The sequence below is a fragment of the Brienomyrus brachyistius genome, chromosome 19, assembly GCF_023856365.1.
Source record: "Brienomyrus brachyistius isolate T26 chromosome 19, BBRACH_0.4, whole genome shotgun sequence".
NCBI classification, from domain to species: Eukaryota; Metazoa; Chordata; class Actinopteri; order Osteoglossiformes; family Mormyridae; genus Brienomyrus; species Brienomyrus brachyistius.
The window spans coordinates 5,473,981-5,501,090 of NC_064551.1; the positions used below are offsets into that span (position 1 = coordinate 5,473,981).

A 27,110-nucleotide genomic window follows, 5' to 3' on the forward strand; every position below is an offset into this window, starting at 1 on the left:
ACAGAGAGCAAGCTGGGGGAGGCATCAAGAGAATTTCCTCACAAGGGCCATGAAGAATCTCTTATTAAACATGAAAGGCAGAGTGCGATATTTGCACTGTGCTTAAGATCCACATGCCAGATATCTGCATGTGAAGGTGTAGCGCGCGCGGCCTGCTCATTATTTAAAGGGCCGGCAGCAGCCCTGTGCTCTCAGCAGTTTAGGGGACAGTCCCAGCAGAGTGGACCCTTGCAACAGTGTGCAAATATCTGTGCACTGAGGAACATGCACGCGGTTTGTCAGTCTCTGGAAACCTGCAGTACTGGAAGGTTATGCTCCTAATAGACACCTCCAGTCTTTCCACACACACACGTCCCCAGTTTGGGTCCCTTCATGATCTCAAATAGAGGTTTGCTTTTAAGATTTTGGTTATTATACACATTTTTTAAGCCAGTTTTATGGATTTTTACTTTCTGCTGGTTCATTTGAGCAAGTTTTAGAGTACAGTGGAGTGCAACGCTAAATTCAATCACAGAAAATGCACGATCACCAGGGGGCAGTAGAAACCTCATTTTGAGGAAGTAAAAAATAAATCATGCATCTAGTGCAGCGTTTCTCAAGTTGGTCCTGGGGACCCCTAGACGGTCCATGTTTTTGCTCCCTCCCAGCGCCCTTCCAGACAGCGCACATTTTTAGGAGCCCTCCCTGAGGACTGATTTGAGAAACACTGACATAGTGGATTCTGGGGAAAAAAAAAAAAAATCACACATTTGATATTTCAACCAGTGGATGAATAGCTCAGGAAAGTGTGGAAAATGTGCCCGAAATCTGCCCGAAGAGGCATCCCTCAGTCCAGGAACGGTAACAGCTAACTGCTTGAACACCATGGAGCTGTGTTTTCATACGAGCATATAAAGGGGGTGGGGGGGGTGACAGAGCAATGCTGAGGCAGACGAATGATGCAGCCTACCTTCAAAGGAGACGGCACACACTGCACCTCACTGCGTCCCCATGGCAGGTCAGCTTCGAGGGGATCGCCATGGTCACCACAGACACCCCCCCACGCCACCCCAACCCCGACAGGGTGGGAGAGCAGGCTGGGGGGGGTGGGACAGCGGGTGGGTCACACGTTGTCAGCTGCCCTGCAACTGACGCGGACCTGCCACATTCCGGGGGAGGCAGAGGTTTGGGGGCGGTGGGTTGGCCATGTGACTTCCTACCTCACTGCAAGTGGGGCTGGAATGCAGACACCCCCCATGCACATGGCCCCAACACACCCACCCACAGGCACGGCGACATGCATGCAGAGGCGACGCATCTCAGCTGCTGGCAGCTTTATTCGAGTCCTGAGCAGCTCACACACATTCATGTAAACTAAGACACTGGTAATGAGAGGAACAGGAAAGAGGAAGCAGGTCTGCCTGCAATGTCACCCCCCCCCCCCAACCCCCTTACACATTTCACAGAAATCAAAGCTCTCCTACCCACCAATCTCTCCACATAGAGCAGCAACAAGCAGCAACTGCACAAAAGGTGCGAGTGACGCAGCGCGTGACAATGACGTCTTTTCAATTCACTATATACAGCTGCTGACGGTCTGTACAAATATGTAAATATACAGTCAGTGAAGGAGGAGTCCTTTACCTGGGACCAGTCCGAAAAGGCAATAAAAAACAAGATAAATAAACGATTCATTTTTAAAGTCTGAGCACAATTAAAATAAGCATCCAAATTAGAAATTATTTCCACTCTTTAACTGAATGGTTTAAATAAAATAATAAAAAAAACCCACATTCACGTGCTCCAATTAACATCTTATAACATCCCATATCATCCATGGGCAGGACCTCTGATTGGCTAAGCCTGCATGCCATCCTCTTCCCCGAGGCACCTGCGTTGCTGGTGACAAAACGCTCATTGTGGCCACCCCCGCCACCCCCCCTCCCCCGCCCTTTTCTTGGGAATTCCCTTGTACCGGGTCACATGGTCTCCGCTGCGGCCACATACATTGCGAAGGATAGTGCTTCACTTTCCTCCTACGGACCGACACTCGCCTGTTGCTCCCCACTAGCATGGTGTCTATCAGATCCTCTACATCTTATCTGAGGAGTGCCATCTTCAGAGAGGAACTGATGTGTCCTGAAGAGATACGACTGGATACACAAAATTTCCCATGTGAACTCCAGGGAATTCCAGGAAGGAATAATCAGAGGAGGCCTTAAAGCAATCTCTTGCTCCTCAACAAATTTCTATTGGTTGACTGTTGACATCACATTTACAGAGAGTCCCCAAAGTACGTTGGGATATATTCACAGTCAGGTTTACGTGCCCAGGCCTGTCTCCAAAAAACATCCAGAAAAACGTGTACTGACAGAGGCAACATGAACATAAGGGGTCCGCGGGAGGCGAAATGAGCGCACCCCGTTGTTGAGGGATGGGGAATGATATCGCAAGTCAGAAAATATACCAACGAAAATTAAACAATAGTCGTTCCACTGTTGGGACGTTAGAAACATGGTCCCAGGCGAACAGAACGGGAGGCGTCTGAGATGGATAAAATCGAGGTATTGTCCCATCTGGGCATCATGAGTCATCAGGTTCCACCTGCGGTTCCCACCTGCTCTGGCCCACGGGCCACAGGGTCAGCCCGCTTCACAGAGTCCCTTGGTGTGGAGTAGCTCTTCGCTAACAAAGGCTTCGCTTGGGGCCTCTGGTAGTTTGAGCTGATGCCGTTCGGCAGAGGTGATGAGCCCACTTTGGGTTTGTCATAAACTCCCTCTGGGCTGCGCCTTTCCACCTTGACCTGCGGCATCTGATAGGCTCCGTCACCCCGTCCTCTGCCATGACTGCCAGCTGTGAAGGAGGGCGTCTTGCTGAGGACAGTCCCCGGGACACTGTAGCTGGGGTCGGGCAGGAAGCCATCCTTCCGGAAGGTGTGGCGTTCGATGATAGGTGTGGCGTACTCCGGCTCCGGATTGGTCAGCGGCAGGGCGTACTGATTGACTGTGTGCAAGTAGTCGTAGTGCGTGGCAGCGTCGCCGGGTTCTTCTTTGACATCAGTGTCCATGGGCCTGAATGTGGAGCCCTTGCGGGTCACGGTGTCCATGCCGATCATCGGGGGTTGCTGGTACTCTACTGAGGAAACACAAACACCCGCTAATGGCCAGCCTCCCTACTTCACTTCTTGTTTTCCCAGCCTAATCGACACAGAGCCGCTCATACACAACCGCCCGACTCATGAAGGTCTCAGGAAATGTAAAGGTCCTATTCTCTCCCCAAACTTCTTTCACACACAAACAATAATCTACATGCATCTGGTTTGGTGAATACAATGATGCTACAAGGCCCCGGTTCTGTATTCAGGGAACCTGATTCAGATGCCAGCTACACATTACTCAGTAAAGGCTGTTCAAGGTCAAGAATGAGTGTTCCTCTCCCACCAGGCCCTGGCACTTCAGCCAGATTCCGGATCCTCGAGCACGCTTTGCTCACCTCTGCTCAAGGAATGTTTGTGAATAATGGGCCGAGAATGCCGCCCTGGAAAACCGGGATCGAAGCCTCCGTGGCATGCAGACCCCTAGCCGCTCGCAGTTCAGGGTCAAGTGCCGACCGCCCAACCTCAATGTTCCACAGTGGCATGGCAACAGGTAAACCCGTGTCTCTGACTGACGCTGTGTACAGCAAATAGCCAAGACGGTGTGGGAGAATGCAATGAGCTGAACATTTACATTTTACTCATTTAGAAGATGCTTTTATTCAAAGCGGCATGCTTTTTTGAGAAAGTATGGTCAAACAACAGTTAGGGGTTAATAGCCTTTGCTCGGGGAGAGTAATGACACAAATGGTGACTTCAATGGTGACCCCCCCCACGCAGCCACCCACCCACCAACCCACCCACCCACCCCCGCCCCCAAGCTGGGCAGGAGGGGGGCTGCACACAGAGACGGGCAGCAGACCACGGCCGCTGTGTGAACAAGAAGGGCAAGACCGGAAGATGCCTCACCAGCCATGGCGCTGGTGATCAGGTCCAGCTTCTGCATGGGCTCCTTCTCAGGGCTGTAGCTGATGGTGAACTCGCCTGATGGATGCCTCACGAAAGGCTGCTTGATCTGCTTCCAGCAGCCTGGGCACGGAAAATGAGGGACGAGAACAGGGGACAGTCTGAGGGACTAAGTGACTGACCCAATGTGCTCCAGTAAACAATCCGACCGTGTGACTGGACGACTATTACGGCTAATACCATAGTATAACGTGGCTAATAAGTCCCAGAGAGACACAGGAGGGGCAGCCTGAGAAGAACCAGCCACGTTGTGTAGGACTCTATGCAACTCAACAATTATACTTCACCAGAATACAACTCATCCGAGTAATACATCATATAAACTGTTTAAACTAGACTAGTGGTGTCAAGTGGTCTCAAGTGGCCTGTAGCCTCTCCCGTCTGCTTACTCGCCCGGCTTGTCCCCGTGGTCTTGGTGCGAGAATCTCTACTAACCTGATTTCTTGTCGTCTGACGATCCATAGCCTTTGTCTTTGGCCTTTTTCCTGTGAGACATTGATAAATGGTAAATCACTCTTAGTATGGGGGGGGGGTCGTTGTGGCCCATTATCCCAGCCCATGCAGGCTTTCTTCAAAACCCCTCCCTCGTTTATCACAGCTCCCCATTCCCGCAGCTGGCACACCTCCTGACAGTGACCTCTGACCCCCCCCCCCCCCCCCACTACCCCCATCCCCAGACAATGTGGGGGGGGGGGGGGGCAGACAGGGAACACCTAACAGCAACAATCCACGTGTGACTCTGTGGGCATGGGCAGGCGTTCTTCTGTCCGGCACCGTGCACACAGCCCAACGCGGGCAAGTCCATGAGGAAGTGCGGGCCTGCTGGTGGAGATGAGAAGCTATCGGGCACGCCTGGCTGGGAGCAGCGAGAGAGAACCCTTCACCTGAACTGTGAGGACAGGCACGGCCAACCTTCCGGCCAGGAGTACAGGGGGCTGGGGGTCTAAAAACGCACATCCCAAGTTTGATTTATTATCCATTCAGTCTTCCAGCAGCAGTTGATGTCAGAAACAGTGATGTCAGGTTAGACTGACAAATTAGATTTATTTAGCAGATCCTATTATTCAGAGAGACAAACAACCAGCCTCAGCTAATCCCTGGAACAACTAACCTTCTAATTTCAGGTACCGCATGTAAACCCAGTGAGCCACACAGCACCCCCTAGTGCCCTTACCTGTGCAGCATTTTACAGGAACAGAAGATGACAAACAGAATGAGCACGCTCAGCACCGTGGGCACAGTGATGATGAGCAGCTTGACTGCAGGAACAGAACCAGAGAGCGGGTGAGTCATGTTGGGCCCAGTCGTGGTCGCACACACATCCCAGCACACGGGCCACGAGCACGCACCCAGATTGGCTGCTTCGCCATTCGCCTTGGTTCTGGGCTTCAGGGTTTCTGGTTCAGATGAGTTTGCTGTGGACAGAAGGGAGGTTCAGAGCATAGGGTACTGGGAGGTGGAGTCAAGTCCATTACTGATCTGCTATATTTGATTAGATGATGAAGCTTGGAGGTAACCGGAAGACTACAGTAGTCATTTCTGAAGCCCATAGGAGAAGAATTTACACCCTGTGGCTTTCTTGTGCATCCTCGGTTAAGACACAAGTACTTTAGTTGCTGACTGTCATTAGTGCCCTGACCTTTGGCGTAAGGACAGCCAAACAGCTCCACTGTCATGGCCACTTGCCGGTGCCAACTGAGCGGGATGATTCGCAGATACCGGGTGATGAGGGGCGGCTGGAAGGTGTTCCGGGATGGGTGGCCATTTTCATCTCCCTCAAACACCTGAGACGAGATCAGGACTCAGAAAATCAGTTTAATGGGAGAGACTGTGGCCCGTGATACTCAGTTCTGAGGAGCTTAAGCAAGCCTGCATTGTCTCACCACCAGGGGCGCCGCTAGCAATTTTGGGCCCTATGACAAAATATGAGGTTGGGCCCCCCTACCACACCCATTCAGATCTCTGGGGGCCCCTAAAGGGCGTGGGCCCTTAGAATTGTCCCAACTTTCCCCCCCTTAGCGGCGCCCCTGCTCACCACATCCACGTCTTTGGAGCCGTTATTCTGCGTGTAGGACTTCCAGCGGTTCCTCTCCCTGTGCTCTACCCTGTATGTCCGCACGAACCAGCCCAACTGCGCAGAACCTGCGGTTATGATCTCTGCAAAAAAAAAACAAAAACACAAAATTTTTGAGCAGGATTTGAACAAAATAAACCAGAGGATGAGAAACCCTGCCCTAAACCCTGAGTCTAACACATCGTGTTTATCGTGTGAGAAACCGAGTAAGAAAAGAAACTGGGGGGGGGGGGGACTAGCCAGCATGTGACCGTGTCACATGACGACAGTGTCCTGACAACAGGGCCTCCGTCTCCAAGCCCTCATCCCACACGAAATGATAATCAGACGTCCAAACCGGAAACAAAGCGGATATTCTCTGACTCGCGAGGGCTTGGCCCGGCATGAAATTAACCGGGCTGCTGACTGCACGCATCGCACTCAAAATAAATTCCTCGTCGAGCTGGTTCCTAAATTTAAACGGCCCTTTGTGAGCCTCGATTATGAAATACACAGTCGTTCCATTCATCCCAGTTATGCAAAGCCAAACACGGGCATAAGGGTGCAGATATCAAAGCTAAGGTGGGGCGAGGGGTGAGATGCTGTGGAGAGCACCCCCCACCCCCAAGCACTATTGTCAGGGTAATTACTCCATTAGAACTGCCTCACACATTCCCATCTTTATTCACACACTGTGCTACCCGACAGATGCGAGTCCCCTTGTTCGAGAAACCCTAATCCTATTACCAGTGGCCCGGGAGTGAGGCGTTAAGGAGTTAAAAATGGCCACCCTTCTGCAGCTTACACCGCGGTAAGCCAGGAAAAGTGGGAGCTTCTATTTAACTGTGTTTAATTGTTAAAATGTGCAGAGCAGCTGGGCGGGCAGGGTCACCTCTTGCTGCCAGTGCGGCGCCGCAGGTCCCTGACTAAAAACTGAAATTCCAGGGGAGTGTGCGGCGGAGGTCCGGCAGAAGGCGACGCGACTGTCTCACCCGTGACTTTCTTCTTCTCGCCGAGGTCCAGATAAAGCCAGTGCTTGGCGCTGCTGTTGTCTGCAAGCCACAGGTTCCCCGCACCCGGCGAGTCCGTTTCCTCGCCCATACCGGTGACGCTGGGCCAGGAGCTCGCGTTCCTGGACACGGGCTGCAGGTTCATCTGATTCTTACAGGCTTCGTGGGGAAAAGGGGGGAGATGGAGAAGCATCTTTAACGGAAACAGCCTGGTACCGTCAACATGGCCTGCTGCGTGTGGACCACCTGCGTGAACTCCCGCCCGCGGGCTGTACCTTAACCGTACCGCAAAGAGGCTAGTTCACACGCGGTTCCAGCTCGCTTCGGTTTTCCATTGCAGAAGGGTTGGCTCAGTAAAGGTGTTACACAGTTTGGAGAGTGACCTTGACGTAAAATCAAAGAGGCTCTCACTTGCTGTTTACGTCACAGTTTACTATGTGCTAATTTCCACTATCACGTCTGTGAGAATTGCCGTCTTATGTTAGCATCAAACGCTAGTGGAATTAGCATTCACTTGTGTAAATTCGCATTATGAATCCTTTCAGTTCAGCTGTACTATGGAACTGTTTTGTTTTTTTAAGTAGGAAGCTGGAAATTTTCAGGAATGCATCAATACATCGTGATGCACAATCCTACTAATAATGAATAACATATAGAATTTATGCTTTTTCTTTCAGATAACCCACACACGGAACACTGGTATCACTGCGCATTTCAACCAAATCAGGTGGAGGGGTGACACAACCAGCTCGGTCTGGTGCGGCTTTCGGCCTGCTGGTCAGCAGGGTCCTGTTAGCCTGGGTACGGCTTGGATCATTTTCAATGGAAAATCATCATTTTGTGGAACTCGGGTACAGCTCAGTTCCTGGTAGCAGTGGAAAAGCGCCAGATGATTCACGTTCAAACCGTGCATCACCACAACAGGAAGGACTTGGAAGATCCTGCATTTCGAAAACACGACAACATCGTGACTCAACTCTGTGGAAATGCAACTGCTTGTTTCAATTTTCCAGTTCCACTGCATTCAGATCACTGAACAGGCCAAACCCCAAATGTAAACAACCTCCGCACTGTGACAAAGTCTGAGGCGGCCAAAGAACGTGACGTTTAAATGACCTTCATTTTGATGTAAATCTATGACATCGTGTCTATAAAAATGTGGTCATTTGGTCATTTCTAAACCTCTCCTAAAGCAGCCCAGGATTTCCAGCAATCAAAGTTTGACCACTAGCATGTCATATTTGTCTCATCAATACCTCACTGTGTCATTTAATTAATTAATTAATTGAGCTGGTGGTCAAATATATATATATATATATATATATATATATATATATATATATATATATATATATATATATATATATATATATATATATATATATATATATATATATATATATATATATATATATATATATATATATTCCTTGCCCAAAACTCTTGCCCTACATTTCCTATAACAAAACCAAGAGGACAGCAAACAGTGAACATCGACCTACGGCCGTTCCGAGCTCCTAAAGTTTGGCAACAGCTCACTTCCTGAGATGCACTTCCTGCTAGACTCAAAATACAGTTGAACAGTTGTCTGATCCCACCCCCACCCTCCCCAACCCCCACCAAACAACCAGAACCATAAGGCACAGCAAAGCCTGCAGACCGGACCATGACAGGAACCGTCTTGTCTATGCTGGTATTGTGCTTCTACTTCTCGCCATCACTCTATTAACACAATTTCTAGCCTCCCCTTCTCCTTTCACCAGTGATTACCAATCCGGTCATCGGGAAACCACAGTCAGTGCATGTTTTTGCTCCTTCCCAGCTCCCTGTCGGACAGTCCACATGTTTGCTCCCTCCCAGCTTCCGGTAGGAGCAAAAACTTGGACTATCTGTGGGTCCGCAAGAACTGGATTGGGAAACACCGACTTACACTAAAGGCTAAAGGGTATCCAGACACAGCACAGCCAAAATGACACATGAGGGGGCCAAAAAATAAATAAATTTAAAACAAGCGGGACTGAGCCTTGCCTGCGAGGTGCAGTCACACCCTGGCAGGTCTGAACCGGCTCCAGCACTGGGCGTATAAATCTGCATGTCATTAGGATCATCTGTCCGTAGCATGACAAACCACAGGAGAAAAGCAGCCACCTCTATGAAGGGAGACTTTCTAGACCCGACGCAGGCCTGCAAATCAAGCCATGTGCGTCTGGTACGCTCCTGCACCACATCAAAAAAACCCTATTTTTAAACGCTGTTTTCTTTTTAGGTGTGCGCTACACTACATATACAGGGAGGTTACACACTAGACCTCGCCGAAGAAAAATAACTCTTAAAAAAAAATCCTATTTAAAAACTACTTCAGACCTTAAGCTTTGCGATAAAAAGTTGCAGCAGTAAGAATCCAGTGCTTTAAAGCGTAACTGGCTCCAGTGTATTCTTCCCTACCGACATAATACAGTGGCGCTGCTGAACAACCAATCAGACTTCGGGACACACCTATTTTCTGGATCTCTTCCCAGAAGACTTTGGGAACCACACAGCACCTGCCTGGACAGGACAGGCTGAATTACTGTGAAAAGTAACTAATGTCATCCGAAGGGCGATAAAGGCAAGACACCCCGTGCCTAGAAAATACTGGAGACGCTTAACTGTAGTTTTGATCGGCAAACAAACCGGCAGGAGTACATCCACTGAACCCCTTGAAAGATAATATCTGGATGCATCCCTTTGCCTGTGTAAGAAAACCGGCGACACGAACATGGAAACGTCCCCAAGCTGATAAAGAATCAACGCATGAAGATATATATACGCACTCACTACGAAGCTAAACGTTTTTGTGCACTCAGATTTTCTACATTTGCATGTCACTCACTCAACATTTACTAAAAATACACTCAGTATTACTTGCCAACAAATAAATTTACAGTATGTTCACCATTTGAGTACCTTTATTAGTAAGAAAATGCCATATCTTTGATTAATCAAAGTAATCTCCTCTAGCTGTTATAACAGCAGAGAAAATTCGAGGTATTCTTTCTACAAGGGACATTAATTCTAGGACAGCCTAGAATTTGTGTGGCCATCACCACACAACCAGTTAATAGGATATCAGACATACACTGTTACATACGCTTTCCTTGTTATAAAGGAAACTTGTTTTATTTCACTTATACGTTCATTCATATAACCATAATTCATATCCTTAACCCTCTACAGGCCCCTTCGCAGACAACTTACTCTATGAAAAAGAGCAAGTAGTGGGAGGCGTAAATTATTAATTAATAATAATAATAACAATAATAATAACAATAACAATAACAATTATTATTATCATTATTATTATTATTATTCTTCATAGTTGTTCACTCAACTTTCAATGCTTAAAAAGAACAACAAATTAGCAGTTTATGAAATAAATGGAAAACTGGTCAAAAACCTGTGGTTTGCAAAAACTTCTGACTTGCAGTGTATACAAGTAACAAAAGGTGCCAAGGAGACGCCACAGACAACAACTGGGTGTGAAAACGGGAACGGAGATGCTTACCGCTGCTGTTGAACGTGAAGAGCGCATCCGACAAGGAGCCACTGTAAAGAGAGGAGCAAATCAATCAGCACCGGGCTATTAGACTCAATGATGACAATTACAGTGATGAATTGCTGGGGAGCACCCTGGGTCCTTAAAGGAACCCCCCCCCCCAATCCCATTAAATGAGCCACCCACAGACCAACCAAGCTCCTCGTGGCACCGACCCCCCACCGCCATTTAGCGCCCCCCCTGTTTTCACTCGTGGCCACAGCACAGGAGTCGTAAAAGGGAGAAATAATTGCCAATCAAAGGGAATCCAGCACGGCGGCAATTACAAGGAGAGACGCCTCGGCCTGCCGTCCGCCAAACGCCGGGGTGTTTTCACTAGCTTCACCTCCCAGATGTTCCACCCCATAGGAGGACGCAACCTCAGGTGTGTAAAGTGGACGCGAGGGAACACTGAACTATGGGGTACTCTGTAAATGTGTTGGTGCGACATGGCGCTGAATGGACACTTGGCGATTCCTGGCCTATCCTTTCTGTTCTCGATTTTGCGGCAGTCAGCCAAGGTACGAGCGTCATCTCTCAGACCGATAGCGCCCCGAATGTGTTCAGCCGCTGGGATTTCATTTAGCGGAGAGGATATTCTGATCTTAAAACAAAACAGGCCCTACGACTTCCATCCCTGCTTAACGTGATCTTCCGATTGCCCATACAGTACGTACGCGCTAGACGACAAATGCTAGAATCTGGGGAAATAACGTAAAAAGCCGATACAAATCTTTACCATGATTTACCTGAAAAATACAGGCTCCAGCTGGAGCTAAAGTCAGGCTGACTTGCCTGAACAAAAACTTTGGTGCCCAACAGCAAGTGTGCAAATAGCTATCATAGGACAGACAGATATAAATCACATTTGGCTGCGGAAATTTCACACCCGCCTTACCATGAAAGGCTAGAGACTTTCAAAGAAGAGTCTAAAGGAAAACCTGAACTATAGAAGGAAATTAAAATGCATTTTCATTTATCAAAGGGTTATTGAAGCTCTGACAAAATGCCCTCTGGAATTACGTTTGCAGGTCCTTGTGGGACAAGCGTCCATGTCCTTTAATTGAATGTTGCAGCATGTTCATTTTTCCGACTGGACGCCAAGCAGACACATTAAACATGCCCACATTTGTCATTAAGCTTCCTTCAGGGACAAAAGACCTTGAGCGAGGTCAACTCAGAGGCAGAGCCAATGTAAGGGACCTGAAATCTGATTGGCCTGACAGATGTCCCCCCCCCTAATTTCATTGGCTGAATGATATCAATTGTAAAACGCATTACACCAGAATTCCCAAACGCGCATATGCGGCACAACTATAATTTTGATATTTGCCAAAATTGCATGAATGTACTCCGATAACGTTATATTTATAGGCTTGGTGGCTTCAGCTTTTCTGGGTAAGCACAGGTATAAGACATATCCATAATTAATTTGTAATAAGAATGTTTTCAATGTATGCAATTATTAGAAGGTATTTGACTATTCTTTGCATATCCTCCCATTTTACAGTATCACTACCCCGCCAAAAATCTGAAGCAGCCCCTGCTCTGAAGGCTGAGACAACTGCCAGTCACCATTCTGGATGTTTGGAGGGGGGGGGGGGTCTCAAGGTATGCAATGAATGCGATGGAGGCACAGACACACTTTTCTTCCTTGCCTGCTGAATATCTCCACAGCAGACAAGGCCAGACCAGCGCTAAAAGCGTACAAAGTGCCCCCAGAGAACAGGACGAATTCTAACACTTGGCTTACTTGAGCATGTTTAGCAACCGATGGTCAATAACAAGCCAGACCTTGACCTCTAACTTGCAAAAACACTGAAGCCGAACCAGACATGCTGTGAAATCTGGAGCAGAAGTTCAAAACTTCTCATGATCCCAGCTAATCATAAATTTTCAGGGTGAGACAGGCTGTCGAACAGCTGGCGCTCTGCGACTGTAGCGTTGTTTGCGTATCTCTCTCTACTTCGGGAATTAGCTATAAAGGGTCATTCCCGTTTTTGTTGAACAGGATTGTTCAGGCAGGTGCTTCCTCTGTCTGGACACCAACGTTCCTCATCACAGAAGCGTTCAAGCGGAAGTCATGTGTGGAGAATCGGTGAGGTCACTCTAGACTTGACTTTCCTATCCAAGTCCAATAGACTGATGTACTTTGCTCAATGTGCGTCCAACCGCCCCAGCAAATGGAGGGCCTCCCTCTGGACTGATCACACGAACGACCAACTGGAAGTCATGTCTGAAAGATCAGTGAGGCCACCGGAGACCTGGCATTGTATATTGTACTCACGCTTTGGACTGGATTCCATTGGCTCGTGTACCAGAGTAGTGACTCAAACCCATCCTCGCCTCCACGTAGATCTGTCCTCCCAGCTCGTTTGTGATGACCCCAGCGTGGATGGCAGATTTGCACAGGACTGACGTCTGAAAGGACAGTGATCAGACCATTACAGGCAGACACAAGCTCAGAAAATACTGGAAGCAGAAATGTCCAGCAAGGGTTAGGAGCAAATCAGCCTAATACAGAAGACCAAAAGTTCACCAGTGACTTTAAAGGCAGTCAATACTGCGGCTACACACCTCCAGGGGTTTGTGGGTTTGATCCATAATCGTGGGAAGATAGAGCAGTTTTTCACAATTTGGTCCCCGGGAACCACAGACAGTCCATGTTTTTGCTCCCTCCCAGCTCCCGGTATGGAGCTTGGAGGGTGCAAAAATGTGGACCGTCTGTGGGTCCCTGGAGGCCACATTGAGAAACACTGGCTAGGGGTGCTGAAATTGGAGCGACTTTAATGAAGTTCTTTTGCATCACTGGAAGCTCTCAAGCTAACAACGGTAGTCATTTTGGAGAAATAATCATAAAATTGATTTTGAGACACTGCGAGATAAATAACGTGATGTGATGTTTTTCTTTGACAAAAACGGACAAGAGGGTGGTGCTGAGCTGCCCCTAGGACTCCTGCCTCCAGCACACAGAGGGTGGAGCTAAGCTGCCCCTAGGATCCCTGTGCCTGGGATCAGATCGTCTGTGGTTTGTGCCTTGGCCTTGGCAGAAGAGTCGCATGTCCGTGGGCCCTTGAGCAAGGCCCTTAACCCCCCTGACTCTAGGGCCGCTGGAAACTGGCTGACCCTGCGCTGGGACCCCCAAGCTATGGAGTGCAGGATGGAGGCGGCGAAGGGAAGAATTACAATGTACTTGTACAAATGGCAAATACAGGATTTATCATTTAATCACTGCAGTTTCATCCCTGACCCCCATCGTTGTGCGAGATCTCAGTCTAAAAACATACGGCTAGATGAATCGGTGTCTCTGAACAGCCCCTAGCACCCCCTGAGCTTCCTGGGACTGACTCCAACCCCCCCTCCCCCATGACCCTGTACTAAACAAGCAGTTACAGAAAATGAACAGCAAAAATCAGTCAGTCTGCCTCCAGTCCCAAGCTCCTAATCACACAGTGATAAACGACACAGTAAAATGCGTCAATAGATGAATAACAAAGTACAGCCCTACAACCTCAGTGTGGCCCCTTCCTGATCGCAACCCCTAGCACTCGTTTAACAATAAAGAGCCGCCACATACTTTAAGCAAATGCAAACCGCCCGTTCTCACAAAAGGGTAAATTAATCTTCATAAGAGCAAGATCAAAACTTAGTTGCAGCTGAATGGAATATGAACACATTGGCAAGTATAATACACAAGTTTATCCACAAGTATAATAAGCACCATTTCTCAATCCTGCGAGCGCCTTCAAAAAATTCACCCCTTTAATTGCTACTTCCTCTGTACCTGACATTAAACTCTTTAAAAAAAACACACACACACACACACACACACACACACACACACACACACACACACACACACACACACACACACACACACACACACACACAACGATGTGTGATTTTTTTCAGCTGCTGATTAGCAGGTAAATACCTCTTTCATTACATAATGTACATTCCTAGGGTGATATGCAATTAGACAGCAACGGGACATAAACAGGAAGTCACCAGAAAGGTCTCGCACAAACAGTCACATGCCTCTCCACATGAAGCGCCACACAGCCGCCCAGCCTTACTGGGGCCAGGGACACACGACGAAATTACTTTCCATTGTGGAAAGAAATCTGACGACTTTCCGTGGGCTGGTTAGCAGATGACGCCATGGTCTTGGGGGCAAATCCGTATCCTTCCTCAATGCTCGAGGGCTGCGGCTTATGCCCCACAGGTGACAGTGCCCCCTTCCACTTCCAGCGGGGAATCCCCAACCAGCCCCGGTATAGATCTCAACTCCGAATTAGCCGAGAGGGTTTGCAGATTGTGGCAAAGGAGAAACGGAAAGTGGCTGCGGCCGCGGGGTCTGTTTGCTGTGTACATCGGAGTCAGGGCTTACAGGATAATTACAAGCCTGGAGTAGATTACAGGGGAAATCCAGGCTGCTCTTAAACTGGGCCATTTTGCTCCTAATTCTCCTTCGGGGAGGAAATACCTTCAGAGACCATGCTTTCAGTCCTTAAATTAATTAAACAATTAGCCCATAGACACTGGCACAGCTGTTGTTACCCTGCAACCAAATCTTTCATTAAAACAGACTCCAGTAAATCATCGACTCAAACCAATTGGCTAAGCTAGAAAACGTTTCCATTTTTCCAAACGTTTCTGCTCTAAAATATTTTGCCGCAGGCCTGACAAAACAGCTTATTAACTGCAACACATTTGTAAAGAACTTTATTTAACCTAGATAAGTGAACGGCACACTCAGGCAAAATTGGATTAACAGTTACAGTGTCCCAGTAGTGTAATCTCACACGCTACTGAAGGTTAATGACACCTTCAAGCTTTCTAAAGCAGAAACGCAAGGTCAAGGGCAGCTCTGACCCTTTGACTCTGTCAAAATGAGGGGGTCTGGTGGCCAACCAATCGGTGGCATCATCCAGGGGTGAGGTCAAAGGTCATGCATTAGAGAGACAGATATTGGTCACCTGAGAGCATGACACGTTCATAAATATGAAATGAATAAATATGGGTCAGACCTCTCAGGGATGGCAAGTCCGATTTGACCTGCTGCTCTGCATCTCTAGAAGACAGCTCTGGTCTCAGAGCCCTAAAGCGCGCCCACGCATAGCAGGTCAGCACAGATACGAACCCCCCCCCGCCACTGCCAGTGGTAGACAGCAGAGCGCCTTGTGTGGTGGAACCTGTTTGGCCAGTGTACTCCAGATGGACACGCCCACTTGGGGGGAGGGGGGGGTGGGGGTTGCACCCAACTCCTGGGGGGAAAGGAATGTGTCAGGCTGCCTGGGCATAAGTGGAGATCGAGTCTCAGCGGCCAAGGAACTGGATGTGTAAGGAGACAACGGGAAATGGGAAAGGGCGGGGCTCTTACATCACCGAGACAGCAAAACCACCAACTATATAATAGAGGGGCAAGAGGTTTCACTCTCCCGGGAAGATGACTGCTCAGAAAAAAAAAAAACGACAAAACGATGACAGTCACGGAGGCCAGGGAACTACTCACATGTCGGTATCCCTGGGAAATGTCCCCGGAGACGCCCCCATGCACAGCCTTGCATCCTGCTGGACAGTACTTCCTGCGGGACAGGCAGACAGAACAACAATCTCAATGCCCAGCCCCGCGCGAGATCCTGCCAGAAATGGATGCGGCCTCCAGCACACGTCAGTGACCCCTCTTAAGCTGCCAATATCCGTCCCTTACTACATGCTAGCGCCACTCAGAACGAAGGATAACGCATCCAGGAGTGGAAAGACAGCTTAATGGTCCGTTTTTCTGGGTAAAAAAGGGCCAAATGGCGACAGAAGACGAGACACAACCATGTTCTGGCTACTGCTGAAACTCACAGCCTCCTTAAAGCCACAAGCATCACCACAGCAACATACACACACAGAAATTTAATTAGCTCTCAGAACTTATTTTATTAGAACTTATCCAAATTAACTGTAACGCAATACGAGTTATTTATTAGAAAATAAATATGTTTTTTTTAGAGATCGGTTACCGCAGATACCGGGGTGACATAATGAGGTAGGAGAACGGCTACGCTGGTGCACTTCGACCGACATAAAATCATAATTTTACACAAACATGAAGATCATTTAAACATCTTTGTTTGCCTAAGACTCAGGCTCAGTGCTGTATAATCAGACGTCGGCAGAATCACACCCGCACAAGCTCACCTGTACTTCAAAGCAGAGAATCGGCTGCCCGTGTCCAAGCATGTGATCAGATCTGAGGAGATATGAGAGCAGACAATGTAGTGCAAAAAATAAATAAATAAAAAATGTCACATCTGAAAATAGGGAGAGAGGAAGCCGGTGCTGAAACAGCAGCAGAAAGCACCAAAACAGGACGAGCGGCCCGCTTCCTGTCCTCTGCCTTCCTTCTCTGCATTTTACATTAGCAGAACATGTGGACAAAGTCATGTGGACTCAATACGCTAATATAGGTTCACCAGTCACCTCCACCTGGCCAACGATAGGCAAACAATCACCATAACCCAAGATGAAGCTCCATGGAGTCTTATAGTAATTGGGAAGAACACTGACGCCATTGGGTATGGATTGACCCAGGACGGCAGCTTGGATTCGAGAGTCATGCCTACCTGACAGAGCACAACTCTGAGCTGCGTCCCAAGAAGAACAAGACATTCTACATCATCCCAGGAACAAACTCAAGAAGACTTTGAATGCAGAAAATTTAACACTGGCTTGGTTATTTGGGTGCCGGGCCCACACTGATTTAGGGACCCAGCGCCGAGACGTGGAGGGGTACAGGCTCACCTCTGTGCTCCACCGCCGCGTAGGACAGGAGGAACCCCCGACCGGAGATGTGCGTGCTGCTCCGGAACTGGACGGTAACCTCGGTGGAGTTGATGTACACCTCCGGGGGTGGGGATTTGGGTTGGCCGCAGAAGGTGCCGTACACTAAAACAAAGGGGAGCCCAGAACAGTTCCGGCACAGTGCGTCTACATCAACGTATTATTCACAAAACCAAAGAGGACCAAAGGGAACTATGCCGGAACCCCTCAGGAGTCTGCAGCCATGCCGCCATTCAGGTCGCACTTTCGACACATTACCATGTCATCCTCCTTGGACGCCGGAAAAAAGAAAGCAAACAATCTGTAGCGTGGGGGGAGGGGGGAGATGCAAGCCTTTGTCATTTGAAACAGTATCATTGTCATTGGAGCAGAGCCACAAAATGCCACCTGAATTCCTTTTCCTGCTGCCATTTTGGACAAAGGAGGGACCGGATTGCTTCCTCTGTGAGGGACATGAGAATCTGAGCAATTTGGACAAAAAACCCATAGCGGCTCATTTTCGGGACCCGGCCCAATAGACTGGCCGTCAGAGAGGCCCCCTGTTGCCCCCCCCCCAAGCATGAGTCACTCTAACATCACAGCGGGGTCCACTCACACTCCGGTAGTCTGAGTATCACCTGCCTATCTGTCCTGACACTGAAGGATCCAACGGACCGAGGGGTGGGCAGCATGTAATCTGTCTCATGCTGTTAGAGACGCGAGAACAGAACCCGTTTCCCTTTAAATCAAGAAGTAATTAAAAAATTAATAAACGATTTTGTTTTTTGCACCTACGAAACAAAATATCCAGAGCACACCATAGTTTTTGCGGAATGGACTGTGTCCATTTGCCACGGAGCGGTTTACTGTCGCAGTATGTGCAAAGACAAGCAGCTAAAACACACAGTCCTAATACATACAGATTTTACATTTATTTAAGGGATGTACAACAGATAAAGCAGGGTCAGTCAGTCTCTGGGCCTTGCTCAGGGGCCCCAAGGATATCATCACTCTGCCGACCACGAGTAGCAGGCAAGGACACTGACATCTTAAGGTTGCTGGTGTGAGAGTCACAGAGGGGTTTGCCATTGTACCTTTGAGTCAGGTCATCAAACCAAACAATTAAAATACCATTCAGGGTTTTTCCAAGAGCAACATTCAACTATCCGGAAAAGTGAACTATCTGGCAGTGTCGTGTTGCCGAATGAGAGCTTGCATTTTACTTACTGCAAGTTGTCATGAATGATTTAGATTTCCTCGCACGCGCGTCTCTCCGCGTGACTGAAGTAAGCTCAACACGGATGGAGTCACTAATCATAATCATAGCGGACGCCCGCCGATCGGCTCTGACACTCAACTCCCTGAGCCACTCACCCGGGGCGGCCCGACAGACACGATTAATCACGGTGACTCACACATGAGAATGCCGAGTCTCTCATAAGAGTCATAAAAAGAGAACCTTACTGCACGAGGACTCTGTCTACAAAGAGCTAAGCCTCAAACACATGTGTTCCAGTTTTGCCTCCGACTTGGGGGTTGTGTGAGGACAGCGGGATTACTACTCTTATACTAACCATAAGAACCCTAGAGTGAGTAAGAGCCCAGCCAAGCAGTGCCTCCCCCTCACAGATGAACACAAAGGCTTTCCCACCAGCTGGCCCAGTCCTGCCTACCCCACTGTGAAAACAGACAAGAGAACGGAGCCCCAGCGTGTGTGAACCCCGTCTGCAGTGATCTGACATGGGAGTTGTACCCGGTTGGTGTCCTTCTCTCCCTCACCTGGGGCGATCCCTTCGCCAAGCTACGTCTTAACACTCTCACAAGTCAGCCTCCATTAACCCCCAACACATGTACATTTTACATTTATAAATGTGATGTATTATAGAGAAAGGCAGGGTCAGCCTGCCACTGGAGCAACTGGGGGTTAAGGTCCTTGTCCATGGGCCCAAGGGTGACATCATTCTGCTGACCACAGGATTTGAACCAGTGACCTTCTGGGCACAGTGTTCTAACCTGCAGAGCCACACTCTGCCCCAGGAGTCAACCCCACAACTTACTGGTTGAGACACACAGATCATATGATCAGGCAGTTCATGCGAGGTTTATAAGGGGACACCTTAGGCAGGGAGGGGGCACTCGGCATTGGGCTGAGCAGTGCCGTAGCAGTTTAGCTTCCTCACTCACGGTCACCTGGCTGACTGCCCCCTGCAGGCTGGGTTTGCACCGCGCAACATCACCCGGCTGATCCGCACACACACACTCTTCAGCTGTGATTTCCGTAATCCCTGCCCTATGTCCTCATGTGTCTACACAGCGGACGGCGAGAGAGCGCCCTGCCCATAGGCTCATTTTCCAAAATGCAGCCCGTAAACATTCATGCACTTCGATCAGTTACACATGCAATTTAAGACGCATTACAGGAAATAAATAGGGAGTATTTATGCCAGAAAGTCAACCATCATGGGAGATAAATAAATAAATATTAAGGCACCTCATTTATGCTCAAGTACCTGCATGCTTAAGTACCGAGCGGCACGGAAATGCATCCATTTTTTCCTTCATAATCATCATAAAATTTGCACCATTACCACCAATTAAAATCAAGCAAGGAAGTCTAGAAGGTAAATTTACAGCTTATTTTGCCTGACTGCCAAATTTTAATAAAAGAAATTTAGGCAATCGGAGTTGTTAATTACTAGCATTGGCTTAGTTTCATTACCAGCTATCAACCTTGCAGATGACAATGACTGTAGTTCATTGTCTTTTGTCGCTAGGCAACAGAGCAGTACAGACGCTAATGTTTCCTGTAGCCCGTTGCTTTTAAAAGGGCATTTGCTTAAATGTTGCGACAAATTTTTTGACTAACAGTATGGCTGATTGCACCACTCCCGTACGCATTCTGGGTCGGGATTGTCACTCACCAGGACCATCGGCACGATGCCCCTGGACGACCCGGACGTAGCTGGACTCGCACAGCGATGCCTCGACGTCAAGGTCACCGAACCTGAAGACGATGCCGCTGTTGCCCTTGGCCACGCGGATCTTCCACTCGCATCGCGAGTTGTTGGGGTAGGTGTCAGGGTACCTCCCTGAGGAGAGAACCCCGCTTTCCGATCCCAGGAAAGATGGACCACAGCCATCATCTGGAGCATTAGAACAGATGTCACCAAACAAGGAGAGAAATCAAGATCTGTGCCTGATACACAACATTACTGCTGCCTTAGAACATTTGACAGATTCAGGGAAATAGGCAAGTTCATACATATCTTACATTTCCACCAATAAGCGATAGGAGGGTATTTCTACACTGCAGACTACAATGTGGATTTGATCTCTCATCCAAACCCCCCCCCCCACACACACACACACACACACACACACACCTACCTGTTCTCATATCTTTGTGAGGACAGTCCATTCATTTATATGCGCAAACTCCTAACCATAAGTAACCAAACAAAATACAAGTCTTTTGGCATTTTTACTTTTTTGATTACAGTCAGATTCCCACAATGTCAAAACAACAGGTTTTTAATCACATTGTGGAGACATTTGGTCCCCACAATGTAATGTAGACCTAGAGCATTTACACACACACAGGGATTCGAATACCTCCAATCCTGGAGATGTGACATGACAGTGTTCCCCACCGAGGCACGTCGCTGCCCACAATACGCCGATCAACCAAGTACAGACACGAGTATTAAGTTTCAGGTCCCATACATAAGACTACAGAGCACAAATGAAGGATGTATAACGCTATTCAGCTAAGCAGAAATTCCTTACATCTTTCCACAGACCTTCTTCAGTACAGGATCTCTGCGGTAGGTAGTATGAGGCATCTCCGTGTTGTCGCTCCACATCTCCATTCACAAGCATATGCATATTCTTTGCAACATCACTCATTACAGCCGTGGTATACAACTCACATTAGCATTAACGAGTGGAGTCGGCAAACTTGGCAAGAGATGTTGAGAAGTTCCCAGACCAGAGGCAGACGACTGCAGAGTTACACTCTCAGAAAAAAAGGCAAAAATGAGTACCTTTGCTTGTTACTGGGACTGTACCTTTGTAATTGTACCTTTTAAGGTGCAGAAATGAACTCTGAGGAACATCCCAAAGGTACAAACAGCGTTAATGTACCATCAGTGGTACAGAAATGTTCCTCAGAGTCCATTTCTTTACCTTAAAAAGTACAATTACCTACAGCTAATGGTACAATTGGCAGACCCTTGGGGGTGCAGCCCCAGTGACAAGCAAAGGTACAAATTTTCACCCTATTTTCTGAGAGTATGATTGCAACTGATTGAGTGAACGTGAAAGATCCAGGTAAGGGAAGAGACATCCAAGTACCAATCTGCATTTCCATACGCCACATGGTTCCATTAAAGATACTCCCAAAATTAGGTAACAGACAAGAGAAGCACGACGAGCGGGTTGGAAGGAATCGGCTGAGGTCGGAGGCAATGCCAGGAACTGTTTCTCCCAGCCATGCACGGGAAAAATTTCCAGGGAAGCAGTCACTCTTTCAGAGACGGAAACAAGAAGAGGCGCATCCCTTAACATGCATGTGAATTCTGACCCCCCCCACCCCCCCCACCAGAGGCCGGTTGGCCGCCCGTCGGACATGAAGCAGACACCTGCAGCAACTGCCACAGCCAAACGGCTCCCCAGGGTTGCGTAACGACTGCATTGTGTTCCGACACGAAGTGGAAGTTTCCGGTAAAAAAAAAAAAAAGCCAGTGGCTGCAGCATCACGCACAGGGACTCACGACAACACACACACACACACACACACACACACACACACACACACACACACACACACACACTACACTTTGACAAAGCAAGACACGCAGCAGTGAATTAGACCTACAGTCGCATGCCCAAAGGACCATGAAAATATTCAACACTTAATTTTATGAAGTCTTTACTCCATCTTTATAGCACACATAAATCACAGAGCCAGTCCAGAAGCTAGAAAGGACTGTAAACAGGACCCCCCCGGATCAGGTCCAGTGCCAGGACTATGAGTGCATCATCATCTGTGGGATCTTCCCATAGACACATGAAAACGTTCACTGGAGACTACTTATTTCAGAGAACCTGGGCCCCTCAGGGGGCTACAAAACATAACCTTTTACAGTCCTGAGGAAATGCCTTTTACAGTCAATCTGTCCTCATGCTGTTGGAAGGGGGGGGTATTTTCTACTCCCAACACATTCTACTTGGACCCACACCCTACACAGCGAAACAATGCACCAGACCAATTGCGGTTTGTTCCTGTATACATCACAAAACAACTCCAAACTTCCCTGACTGACTGATTTCTTTTTAAGCTCTTTTATAACTGAGCTGGTGTGCCTTAATCTCCGCTGCGCTGGAAATCTGGAAGTCAGACATGCTGTAAAGCGCGTGACACCGAGGCAGCAGTCAGCCAGAGACAGAGATGGAGAGAAGCGCAGAGACACACGACCGCGTGCCCAACTAGGCGAAGCTCCACCGTGTGTCAGTGCGTGTCCCCGGGGAGAGCGAGAGCCTCAGGCACGCACAGTGATGCCGCACACTGTCCCACCCCTGCTACACAGCCCCCTTACCGCCACAGCACCTCAGAACAATGCCACAATGGGGCATTCCCCTCCATTGTCATTCTCACGCGCCCTGAACCAGAGCTGATGCAAACCGCAAGGGAGCGTGTCCGTGCTGCGGGATCGAGGCCACAGTCCCAGCACCAGACACACACAGACACCTGGACGCTTGCATCTGGAGGGAAATAGCCTGGGGGAAAAGTTCTACCCCCCCTGACAAAGATCACATTGTTTTGTTTTTGGTAAGTCACCCCCTCCTTCCCAAAACACAAACCTATTTTGCATAATCTTGAGCAGAATGCAACAAGAGCCTGTCATCATACTTGAAAGCAAGGGTCACACTAGGCAGCCGACATCACCATGGCTACATAAAGCAGTATTTTAATTACTTGATAAGCTGTGTATACTTAAAGCATATATACACAGTCACAAGTCCCTGTGTAACACAGATTTCAATTTCCTAGTGAGAGTTAGAGTTTCCTACTTAATTCAGGAACAATTCACACAAGTTAAAACTTGTAACTGGAAAACAGTCATTTAAAAAGTAACATGAAAATGCTGCAAGGTTATTTCAAAACAAATTGAGCATCAAAAACATGCCAACTTGTATTTATAACAGAACCCGGAGTTTAAAGTAGATTAACAGAGTACATGTCAATTGTATACATACTATTTTACTAGGAGAGCAGTATTAAGGCACTCCCTGGCTTCTCGTCAAACTTCGACCAAATACTTAGGTCGATATCTATTGATTATTCCAAACCTCCTGATGTTTTCATGATGAATATTTCACAAGTAATAAATTGTGTGACACATTACACAGGGCACACTTGCATTTCCTTATTTTCAAAACACCACTCATTAGATCCATAACATTTTTGGGAAAAATCAAGAAATGTTGTGTCCACAGTTTGCTTCAAATGTCCAAACATTAAACAAACAGGTATCGATGTGGCCGACCCTGCAGCCCTTCTGCAAGCAAAATTCATTTCTTTAATCTCAAACTACTTGTACCGATCGTCACAAACTAACTTCACTCAACCGCACGCCTACAAGATTAATAGGAAAGTACGATCGCGCGCACCACAAGCTGCCAAGTAGTTAAGTCACGCTAGTAAATCAGGCTACTTATTTGACGATCTCGGGTCACATTTCTATTTTATTCAGCCCACCGCATTACTCAAACACCCACATCATTCAACACTGTTGCACAAACTGGGTAAAAGCCGCGTAGGCTACTTAATGGCTAGCTAGCCAGTTAGCTGGGCTCCTTACCTAGGTTTTCACACGACAGGAGCGGAAAAAGTATGGAGTAAATTAAAAGGCATCCATGGAGTTTTTCGATTGCGGACATCTCCAACTTCTGTCCACCGTAAAACAGCGATGAGATGTGGCAAAGCCTCCCGAAGGGGGTCTTCACCAAAGCATTTCCTCACCGGTGGTCTTTCTCTCCTTCGCCAGGCGCGCCTGTGCGCCGTTTCCTCGCTCAGCACGAAGCCCCTGAATGAAAGTGCTGGATCTGCACCGCATGCGGCACCCAGCGGCCGCTGGACCTGTTTGACGGCTTTCTCAGGAGAAAAAAAACACAGGGAGAAATGTTTGTCAGACATCATCCCCGTCGATTTTATTTACATTTAACTCATAATTAAAAGCAGGTGTGTCGTTAAAGATTTTGAGCCACATGAAAGTATATCATATTGGGCCCCCAACCCAGACCATATTATGTTTCAAAATTTTTTACGGCCCCTGCCGTTATGGGGCCCTTGGAATCGTCCTAATTGAACCCCTCCCTTTACAGTGCCTCTGACAGAGATTATTTATACCCACTGATTGAGAGGTTATATATGTCTATGGGTTAAGGCACTCGGCCAAGTTAGGATACCTAAATATCAACACAAATAAAGGCCTATTAGTTAAAATAAAATAGGCCTACGCCAGGGTTGCGAGCTGTCACGCATCTGGCGTAACACTCACTCTTTCAGTCATGTTTACGTAAGAAATCTTACGGCAAATATGTATTACTTAATTATAAACAAATTAGCTACATAAAACGCACTGGGGCAGTTTGAAAACCCCGCAGACTATTTACAAGATAATAGGCCTAAACTAAATTAAATTAAACTAAAACTGTTCTGAATGTCTTCAAAAAAATTCGCATGGAACGTTTAATGCGTGTCAGCGTTCTTGTTGCGACTGACCAAGTATACTCTACAATGGGCTTTTCAGGCTCTGATAACGTAAATGCATTGATCAGAGCAAATTTATTATATGCATTAGTCTCGTCCGTTCAAATTAGAATTATTTTCACTTTACGCTCTCTCCAGGACTTGGTTTTTAAACTCGCAAATTACTACTGAAACGCCAGCAGCAAAATCTCCTGTCATTCAGTTTCCAGTAACTGCTTCTCTTCATACAGTTTGATCTAAGTAACCACTGAGGGTCCACAAAATACAAGCAAAAATTCCCATGTAAATATTTTCGCTTTATTATGTTAAATAACTTAACAGTTAATAAGTTTGCTTTGCTATTTTAAACCACGGGCTTATTGTTTTGGTTTAGACCTAGTTTTCCCGAAACATTTGTATATCCAAATAGAGAGTGTAACGATTGGAAAAAGAATGGAGCAGCATACAGTACGTATTTATGTCGTGCTAGCGCCCTCTACAGTTATAAGAGATACGCAAGCATGCATGTTCTCGCAAACTGTCTTCACTATATATCTTTGCCAAGAATAAATCCCAGGGGAGTCATTAATATAACGTCACAGCATGCGTTCATTTACTAGCTTAGTTAATCTCATATTTGTTTTCATGGACATGACTGATTGACATCAAAAGATCTATATTATGAATATGGCGCACTTCTTGTAAAATAGGCCTAACTGGCAGCTGTAATATGACGTACCAAGCGGGCACAAGCTTGCTCTGTTCAAAGCCTTAACATAAAGAATGGGGTTATATATAACATACATCAGTTATCGGGCAAAAGCGACATAAATTAGTAATAAGTTCCTTGTATTGCATTTTAAATAAAACGTTTCAGCAGAAACACCTCAACACGCATCCGTGTCCAAAAATAGACAAAACTGTAAAATTATCAACCTATAGATTTTAGTTTAAGTTTTAAGTTTATAGTTTAAACTATAGTTTCTTGAAAATGTTGTAGCTGAGTTTTCAAACATTTCAAGATTTCACCGTACAAAACAGCGTAGTATTACATAGCGCAATTTAAATGAGAGACAACTTTGGGGAAAAAGGCTTCCGAAAATATCAGATTATTGTGAAATGGAGAACTGAAAAAGAGTAATTTGAGAAAATACGTGGAGCTTCGATTTACGACCAGCCTGACATACGAAGAACTTGGGTCTCGACCAAAATTTTAGTTTTGACTTACGACCAAAATCTTAAGTTACGACCCGAATGCCGGTCGAGGCCAAAACGTGCATCCGCTTGTGAGCCGAGATGCTTAAGAGGCGTCTGTACGCATCAGTCTGTCGGTCAGTGCGTTGCTTTATATAATTAATGTCACCCATTAATATCAAAGTGGCCTCAAAAAAATCTAGAAGCTAAGGAAGAGAAGGTAAAGAAACCAATCACAATCGAAAAGAAGGAAATTGAGCAGAAATATGAGAGTGGAGTTCACGTGACCGATCTCCCTAATATGTACAGCATGTCTAAATCCACCACCTCGACAATCTTACAAAGAAAAGATTCGTATAAGGAAGCTCAGTCAAGGGTCCACTGTATTTTGATACCTGTGGTTTTTGCATGAAAAGGGTGCAATTAAATTTCATTACCAGTAGAGGGCAATGTTGATTGCAGAATCGTGCTGTTTCCTTTCATTATGAACTGTAACGTCCTGTGACGGACTGTCGTTCTGTTCATTGGGTATTTCTTCAGGTTCACCACAGTTCTGCACTGAAAGATGGATGGATGGACGGTCAAAAAAATACTCTGGCCAAGCAAATACATATTCACAAAGATTATCATTCTTCCTTAAATAAGAATAACTCACCCATTTTCCATTTTATTCA

The 27,110-nt window shown here is 47.2% G+C and overlaps 1 protein-coding gene across 2 annotated transcripts; it reads right to left on the bottom strand.

Moving 5' to 3' along the window:
• Positions 1–1,298: 1,298 nt before the first annotated feature.
• Positions 1,299–27,110, bottom strand: dcbld1 (discoidin, CUB and LCCL domain containing 1). Of its 2 annotated transcripts, XM_048985551.1 has the most exons (17): positions 27,092–27,110; positions 26,874–26,994; positions 24,514–24,641; positions 20,411–20,632; positions 17,472–17,615; positions 16,869–16,920; positions 16,192–16,264; positions 12,964–13,097; positions 10,647–10,687; positions 7,085–7,261; positions 6,075–6,196; positions 5,679–5,823; positions 5,389–5,454; positions 5,214–5,298; positions 4,475–4,524; positions 3,983–4,102; positions 1,299–3,114 (listed from the first exon to the last, which is right to left on the bottom strand). In XM_048985551.1, exons 1-17 carry the CDS (start codon positions 27,093–27,095, stop codon positions 2,573–2,575), a joined length of 2,226 nt encoding a protein of 741 aa, XP_048841508.1. In that variant the 5' UTR covers positions 27,096–27,110; the 3' UTR covers positions 1,299–2,572. The 2 variants fall into 2 exon arrangements, with proteins under 2 accessions (XP_048841508.1, XP_048841510.1); XM_048985553.1 differs by lacking the exons at positions 26,874–26,994; positions 27,092–27,110 and having other exon boundaries at positions 24,353–24,627.